Source organism: Coloeus monedula (genome assembly GCF_965178545.1).
Source record: "Coloeus monedula genome assembly, chromosome: 1".
NCBI classification, from domain to species: domain Eukaryota; kingdom Metazoa; phylum Chordata; class Aves; order Passeriformes; family Corvidae; genus Coloeus; species Coloeus monedula.
In genome coordinates this window covers 95,845,603-95,854,401 of record NC_138781.1, presented here as the reverse complement: position 1 = coordinate 95,854,401, position 8,799 = coordinate 95,845,603, and the positions used below count along the sequence as shown (strand labels likewise).

The following is an 8,799-nucleotide window of genomic DNA, read 5'->3' as shown; positions in this document are numbered from 1 at the left end:
GAGATGCTTTTGATTAGGATGGCAATTTTACAGTCCTCCATATTACATGATCTTGAATTATACATGAGGTAGAAATTTGCTCATGTGTCATGGCATATGTCCAAACATATTACATCATATTACTACTGTAAGAACAACAGAATTTTTTGTCATGTTACCTGGCCAATTTGTAGTTCTACATCATTGCACATTTGCCATATTATACTTACTTTACTAGCTCCACAGGTACATTACATCTCTAGTGATTTCCTAGGCTTTGTTTGGCAAATGATGAGTTCTGAGTCTTGTAGAGCAATGACTCTAAGTTTATCTCTTTTGTGTCACACTGTATGATGAGTAGCATCAATAAAGCTTGTATCTCCCTTTTGGTGTTTTGAGATCATTAACAGTGGAGACTTAGAAAAGTTTCACAAATGTTGACTTCACATGTTTACTCTTGCCTTATCTGTTCTGCATTTTTTGGTGGGCCTGTTCTGTTCCTTGCACTTTTCTCATCTTCTTTATTTGAAAGTAATTTCTTCATTCATTAGGGCTTTTTCTGTCAATTAGAATTATTTTAACCTTGGAGCAATCTAACATTGACCTATACAAATTAGCACAGAACTGATGTGAAGGAATTTCTTGTCAAAAGTAATGCATTTTTCACTGACTGGACAAAGAAGATGCAGTTTGGACAAATCTTCTAAACAACTAACACACAATCTGCACTTGAGAACCTTGTTTTTGTTTTGTCCCATCTAATCTTCCAACCTAAGTTTTCTCCATTATTTTACCCTAACAAACAGTTTGAAAGGCTTAGGTTGTTCTTTCATTGGTCAAGAAATCAAGTCTTGTATTTTCCAAAGAGCTTGGTACTGCATCATGCAGGAGAATATTCCATAGCAGTTTATTAATTTCAGAAGAAATTTGATTATTTTTCCTTGCCTTGATTCTCAGTCAGTGACAGAAATCCCTGAGTGATCACACCAGAATAAATGCCTAGGATGCTGACTGAAGCCAGTAATGACCATCAGATGACAGCAGCAGAATTCGGGACAAATAATTTCCCCTCTCATTTTTTAAACCCCAGCAAATATTTCCTGTGTCTTATAACCTTCTTTTAAAAAGTGCTGCATCTTTTGCTGTTAGGTTCCTAATTACATTCATGATATCTTTGTCTGGAGTTTCAAACCATTAGTAGAAATTGATAGCATAATCATCAGCTACATAACATAAATTTGTAGGATCAACATGTTCAGTAGCTTATCTCAAAGATAAACTGGAGTGATCCTGTCATTAATTTGACTATATCCGAGCATGCACTTTGATATGGTAAGTATGACCCAGTTTTCCTCAATCATGAATAATGTATTGCATTAATCACTCTTGCCATTTCCTTCTTCCAAGCTCTGAAATCTTACAGGGAGTGAATTGCACCATCCAGCTATATTGACAATGGCAAGCTCCTCATACTGTTGTTATGTAAGGATGGCTGTATTGACTGGACTAAAATACTCCCTAGCCATGTATCTTCACTCTGATGATGACCACTGTAAGCTTCTTTATGCTTAAGGAAATTATTTAACATAAGTGTATACAGTATCACATGTAACACATGGTATCTATAAAGAAGGAAGTATCACTGAATATGTGCCCTGTCCAGGAAATTGTTCTATTAGTTCTGTAATGGTAAATATGCAAATTTTTTCTTTGCTATGAATGGTACTTTCCCAAAGGAAAAGTGTCCCTAACTGCAGCCAAGACTCTTGTTTGCTGTAGACTTTCTCCAAGTGTAACTTGTTTGGCCCTTTGCCATTATGGTCTGGCAAGCTGGCTCTGCAGTGTATCAGAGCCAAAAAGCTGTATAACTTGGAAGATAAGGATGCCAGTGCCTAAAACTAGGGGATTGCTACATTTTAGTGGCATTTGGTAGTTTTACTATACTCCTTGTAAATTTTCCTAGTCCTCTTATCCCCAAACCCTCTACCCTGTAACAAGTGCCCTGTCCTGCCATTGAAGTCATTGATTTTCATAGAAAATTACCGGTCTGAATTTACAAGGACAGGACGCTATATTCTTGAGTGACGAAGTTCAAGATTTTTATTTTCTTTTTTGCCTTGCTTTAGGTGTTGTAAATCAGTTTAACCTAGAAAATATTTCAGGATTTCATGGGGGGCTGAAACTGAAGACACACAAGAAATCCATATTTTATGCTCAAAGATTTTAAACTGAAAGACTAATCAGTGCTGTCAGGAGGTGGGAAATGGGTGTTTGTAGGGGGAAACACCAAACTTCGAATCCCGTGTCTCATTGAAGGGAGAGACCGCTTTGGAGCTAAAAGAAACACAAAGTAGGACAGTGCAAGCAAAGGCTGAAGTATCATGTATGCAGAGGGGGGCTGACGGAAGGACCGCGCCACGCTGTAGTAAGTCACGTTGTGAAGCCAGAAAAAGGGGCTGTTGTATCAGGTGAGAGGGAGTAAGCCCCATAGCGAAGGCCTGCTGCCATGACCCCGGGCAGAAAGACGCGTAATGCGGAGACAATTGCGTGCCAGTCAGAACGGAGCGGAAAACGGCTGCAGCCCAGCGGGCAGAAGTCCCCTGCGGAAGGGGGCAGGAGCCGTGGGGCACCGCTGGGGCTGCCAGCAGGGCAAGAGAGGCGCCGAGCGCCCCGGCCGAGGCTGGAATAACCCTCGCCGGCTCCGCGGAGCGCGGCGCAGCCCGGCTCCCCCTTCGCGCCGTGCTGAGAGCGGCCGGGGCGCTGCGGCCGCCCTGGGCCGGCCTCCTCCCGCCAGCTGAGTCCCCTCCTCCCCGCTGCCTTCCCGGCGGCCGCCGAGCCGGCGGCGGCGGTCGCGGGCGGCCGAGCCGCTCGGGGCCCGGCAGCGCTGCCCATGGGGGAGTGCGGGGTGCCCCCCCAGGTCCAGCTCTTCCTCCGCGCCTGCGAGCAGGGCGATTGCGAGACCGCCCGACGCCTCTTGGGGCTGTCCGGTGGCGGCGGCTCCGCCGATCCGGGGCCCCCCTCTTCCTCCTCATGCGGCCCCGAGGAGGCGGCGGCGGCGGAGCCCCGCAGTGAAGCGTCGTCCCCGCCGGCTTCCCCCGTGCCCGTGGACTGCACGGACGAGGCCGGTAACACGGGGCTGCAGTTCGCCGCGGCGGGGGGCCACGAGCAGCTGGTGCGGTTCCTGCTGCGGAAGGGTGCCTCGGTGCAGAGCAGGAACCACTACGGATGGAGCCCCCTCATGCAAGCGGCCAGGTACGGGAGAGAGGGAGGGATCAGGGCCGCGGTGGAGGGGGTGCGTCTCCGGCCGCCATCCCGCCTCGCCGCGGGGCACCGGCCTAGTCGGCAGCAGCCCCGGGGCGGGGAAGGGAGGGAGGGAGGGAGGGCCGCCGAGGCTCAGCCTTCTCCGCCCTCGGGCTGCCGCAGGCGCTGATCTCCCTCGCCCTCCGAACTGCGGTCCCCGGACCGAGGGAGGGCGCTCGGGAGCGCCGGGGAGCTCCGGGAGAATCAGCGTGGGAGAGGGGGCTGGCGCCATGTTGAAGGCCGCGGTCGGTCGTTGTCGGTGGATCCCGGAGTTGTCCTGAGGGGATCCGAGTGGTCACCTGTTCCCGTCCCTGGGGGTGGGTGAGAAGGGGCTGCCGAGTGTAGAGTTGGCTAAGTGTTATGCATTAGGGGCATTAGGAATTATCTTTTCGTAGTAGGAATGTGGCGTTTGAAGCAGTGCACTCTACTTCTTGGTTAAGCCAGTGCAAAATTGGAGATAATGTGAACACAAAACATTGCTCCCCTCTATAACACCAGGTATACGCACGTAGCCTTACTTAATTTTCCATGGGTTTTTTGGTTTTGTTTTTTTCGTATATATGTGTCTTACCTACTTGTTGAAAACTCACATCTGATGTAAAGCATACTGAAGCGAACAGAAACAGTTAATTTCACTTGGCTTTCCCATGTTTTCTTAGGTGGCTTGCTGGAGGATATGGAAAATCATTGCTGAGGGTTTTTAATGACAAAACTGGGTTATTTTCTGGGTCAGTGATACTGTGCTTTGCATGACCCACTGCTGAGCTGTGGGAGGTTCCCGTGTTGCTAATACTGGAGTTGGTGCTTGTCTTTATTCCTATAAGCACACCTTGGGCCCATAGGTGTGTTTTGCAGGGTTGGAGGGCATTGCTGTTCTATAATAACTGAATGCTTAATTGAGAGAAGAAATGTTTTTTTTTTTTTTGTTTTGGTCTCTTTTTTAAAATTTCATAACATTAAAATACTTGGAAGAAAAGAATCTGTTTCAAAGTCAACATTTCTCTTTTCAACTAATGGCCATAGAAAGTTCCCAAAGAATGAGTCATACAGCTGGTTTCCCAGTAAGAACAAGGAAGACAAGGTTCAACAATTTTGTTATTTTATGAAGGTTAAAAAAAAAAAAAAAGAAAATAAGTTGCAGAAACAGTCTTAGATTTTTTTTTTTCCTCCTTAATGAAAACCATATGCTCATTCCCTAAAAACAATAACGTCAGATGACTATAACTCTCTCACTGATTTCAAGAAATCACTGGCTGACATTTGCAAAGTACTGTATATATTGTTGAAATCTGTGGAGAAAGCATAAAGTAGAAGAGCATGTTCCTCTTTTTAATGGATAACTAGAAAGGAAATACAGTGTTTGATCAAAGGTAGGCTTCAGACTTATATAGATGTTTAATTTTCTGGCTGTAATTAGCCCTATTGAAATTGGACAGGAGGTAGCATATATGCATAAAATTAACCATGTGCAGGGGTTGCAGGCTCTACTGAGGTGATGCAGTGAGGTCTACCAGGGTAGGCCTAGGGAGTAGACAGACCCCAGAGGCTTCCTCCTGCAACTGTGTAGTTTCTGGAAGGAAACTAGGGACTCTGGGGCTCCTGTTTGCTCTAAGTGGTTAGTAGCATTCTTTGGGGTTTCCTTGACTAACGTTTGCTTTGCTGTAGTGTACAAAGGCTGCTTTCAGTGTCAAAGTTGGGTTGTGCTAAGCGCAGTGTGCACAAGCATATAGTAGTGCATGATGCCCGCAGCAAGAGCACGAGGCACACATCTTGACAAGGTATTACATTTATCAAAATGTGGGGTTCTTCAGCTGGGGAACAGTAAAGGGTTTCCATTTTCTCACAGATAACTGGCTTGCACGATTGTCTTTTGCTTACTGACAAACTACCAGCGCCTCTGATAGTCAAGAGATATCAAAACTGGGTTGCTGGTAAAACTGGTGTCAGAGTTCAGTACTCTGACCAAGTTCTCGTAGATATTCCACACAAGGAGGGTTTAGTGCCAAGTTTCCTTATTGGAAGATATTTGATGTTACACAGGGTTTTAATTTGGCCTAGTAATGCAGCAGTCTCTCAAAATGATAGCACAAGCCTGACACAGCAACTGCAACAAAGTCGAATCACAAGATACCATGGCACACCCATTACCAGTTGCTGTGTGCTCATCACCACAGTGCTGGGTGTTGGAAGGAGTGGGTTAAAAACCACAAGACTGTCAAGGAGAATGGTAAATCACTCAACTGACCTTGTAGCCAGGAATAATTCTTGATAAGCCTGTGTGAACTGCAGGCCAGTGATTCTTTAGCATGAACTGGTAATGATGCATGCTTCTCCACTTGTGTGTCTCTGCCTGTGTGTTTCTTTGGGCATCCCCAGGTTCATGAGGTAACAAATAAATTGCCTCTTTGCATTCTAGCCGAGTGAGTTTGTGGTTGTTCTGGCTGCCTGCTTGTGTCAACTTACACACTGGGTATCCCCAATTATCAGGAAGGAATATGTGGCTGTAAGCCAACTCAAGCACCTTGGTTTCTTGAAAGTAATTCTTCTGGTTGCTCAGTTTTGGTGCTCGGTGTTGGGCTGAACTGTGTAGACACTTCCCCCCTGCTGGTCTGTCTGGCTGAGGAGCAGAATGCTTTCTATTGATTGTTTTAGGGGAGGCCGTTCATGTGGCCAATTGTCGCACTCTGCTAGTAGAGCCATTTCTCTTAAAGATTGCCTCTGGTCCCCTTGGTGTTGAGGGAATTTCAGCTAACTTTACAAAAGTAGTGGCCACTCACCATGTTCTCTGAGCTTCATGGGCACGTGTCTGTATTCACGGAGTCTTCTTCCATTGTGGGAGTTCATTGGTGGTTCACAAGTAGAAAACGAGGGATAATGCAAATAAAAGACTGACTATCCAGTTCATAAAATGGTCTTTTTTTCCCCTTAGTTAGCACTGACTCTTTGCAGTTTTTATTTCTGTTCAGTAGTAATGAGGGTACTTAATTAAGATCCCTGGAAACAAACTGGCTTTGATCCTTCAATGTGATACAGCTCTGGAAATAAGAGGATGAAAGTGACTCTCTGTTTCATGGAAGTTATGAGTTGGTGCCATGAAGCAGAAAATGAGGTGGGCATTTTAATGCTTTGGTCAGACCATCCTCTGCAATAGGTGCCTGCTTTATGAGCATGGTCACTGGTACATGTGGAATGGTTTAATTTACAGTCCTCAGCTGATGATTGCTCTCCTCCAGCAAGGTGCCATTGTCACATTCAGTGATGTGTGTATGATCCCTCATAGTGTATATATTACTCAATACACCAATTTGGTAACAAAGTTTTCTGGGTTCAGGGTATGTTGGTTTTTGCAATCCAAGGTGTTAAATCTCCTCTACTCTCTTTCTCCCAAGGTTTGGACATCTAAGCGTGGCCCACATCTTGCTGGAGAATGGTGCTGATCTCAATGCACAGAACAAGTTAGGAGCCAGTGTCCTCACAATGGCCTCCAGAGGTGGCCATGTCAGCATGGTGAAATTGTTGCTGGAATCCGGAGCTTTTGTGGACAATTATGACCATTTTAGCACAAATGTACTTCACAGCAGCAGAGACGACCTTCCCGATATCACTCCACTGATGGCAGGTGCTCAGCATGGACATGAGGCAGTGGTACACCTGCTATTGGACTGGGGAGCTGATTGTAACTACACTGTAAAGACGATGGGCTGGAGTCCTTTAATGCTGGCAGCCGTTAGTGGAAAGGTGAGCTTGGCACAGCAGCTCGTGGAGAAAGGTGCCAATCCTGATCACTTGAATGTACTACATAAAACACCTTTTGACATCTCTGTTGGCTTCAAGCACAAAGACATGAAGGACTATTTGGAATCTCTCACAACGATCAGACCTCAGGCAGGTATGGAATGTTATGTTTTTGTTTCACTTTCTTGCAGTTCTGATTGTGTATTTAGAAATTGAGGAGCTTATTTTGTATGTACATGATGTTCTTTGTAATTTGCAGCTGGATTTTAAAAATGTTGGAGTAGGCACACCTACTTCAGCTGAGGTACAAGTGCCCAACTTCAGCAGATTTTTTCCATGTTAGCAGGATAAGATTCCTGTCTTTATGTGGCTGTTTTGGGGACACTTTTCAAGAAATTTATGCAAACCAGCAGTGGGAAGTGTTTAACAAGAGGGTTTGGAAGAGCTGCATCTGGATTTTCCAGCTTTGGACTGCTTGCTATAAAATATAAGCATGTGGCTAGCTCTAGAAAGATCCTTTTGCAGGTGCTACCACCCATCCAGCCATGGTGGCAGAAAGTCTGCACGGTAGGATAGTCCACTTTAGACTCTATGCCACTTGTGGTACCCATATAAACTTCCTTAAATCTTACCTATTTATGTCTGTATTCTACTGCCATGTGGACATGTCCACAATCCCTGAACTTGTTGTCTATATTTGGTGTCATTTCTGCAGGTCAAGCTTCCCTTGTACTTGAAGATGTAAGAACAAAAATCAGGCGTCTGTTTCTGCTGTAGAGAAGGTGTTAACTCAGATATTGACTTACAGGTTAAGTTGGAACTCCTGAGCTTTCATACAGCCATGCTGCCAGGCAGAACTGATTCACTGTACATGTTTGCTCATGACCAGTCTCTTGAGGACAGACATAAGTTGGTTACAGTAGACAGAACCAGAGATCCATGGAATTCACTAGTGCCCACATGTTTACATGTACAGGATGTACGTGCAGGCTGAGTTGGCCTCAAGAGTCTTCAAAACCTTCTGTGGTCATACGACTTAAAGTATTGAAGGACTCTGTTTAAGTGAGGATACTGGACTTGCTTTAAAGCAGATTAATGTTTGTCACCTGTGCTGAGGGGGAATTTCCATCAGCAGGAGGGTAGTAACTCATTTGGGCAGAGAGGGGAGTAAAAATGTTACTCTTCCACACAAATTTTTGCATTGGTTTTTGACCATACTTCAGCCTTCTCCTAGTGCTGGAGTCTTGAATATCCTGTAAAGAAGAAAGATCATTTCTGTCATATGGAGACAGGAAAAAAAAGAACTTTTCTTCTGATCCATTGCCATAGATAGGGCAGATTGCCTCCCAGGAGAAAGCAGCTCTCTTCTCAGGGCTGTTCTCAGTAGCAAATTCAGAACTGCCTGGAATGGCTTGGGTGTTGCCTGCCTTCTGTCCCTGTCCTTACACAGGTTTTCCCAGATGGCAATCTTTCCTTCTGGCATCTTCTCATGGTCTCCTGCTCCCTGAAGCTGCCTCTCTTCCAGGGTTTTCACATGGCAAGTATGGAACCTGGTCCTTTCCTAAACTAGTCTTTTGAAATCTGTTTTCCAGTGGTGACCTCATACACACAGTTCCTTCTGTAAGAGCAGTTTCTGAATCAGGAGAAAACGTAGGACCCATCACTCTCTTTCCTGGTCTTAAAATAAGAGTTTCTTGGAGTATTTTGGGCTTTTCAGCAATTGGTTTTGTTCAGCATATTAAGATGACTTCCTTTGGAGTCAAGCTGTGAACATGAACCTTTTCT

At 45.3% G+C, this 8,799-nt stretch overlaps 1 protein-coding gene across 1 annotated transcript in view; it reads left to right on the top strand.

Annotated features, from left to right (window-relative positions):
- Positions 1–2,869: 2,869 nt before the first annotated feature.
- ANKS6 (ankyrin repeat and sterile alpha motif domain containing 6) overlaps positions 2,870–8,799 on the top strand; it is a gene marked incomplete at its 5' end in the record, with an annotated part of 41,396 nt that continues 35,466 nt past the window's right edge. Inside the window, 2 exons of the mRNA XM_082277536.1 lie at positions 2,870–3,231; positions 6,669–7,168. Coding sequence (XP_082133662.1) covers positions 2,870–3,231; positions 6,669–7,168 — 862 coding nt within the window. The remainder of the gene's footprint in view (positions 3,232–6,668; positions 7,169–8,799) is intronic.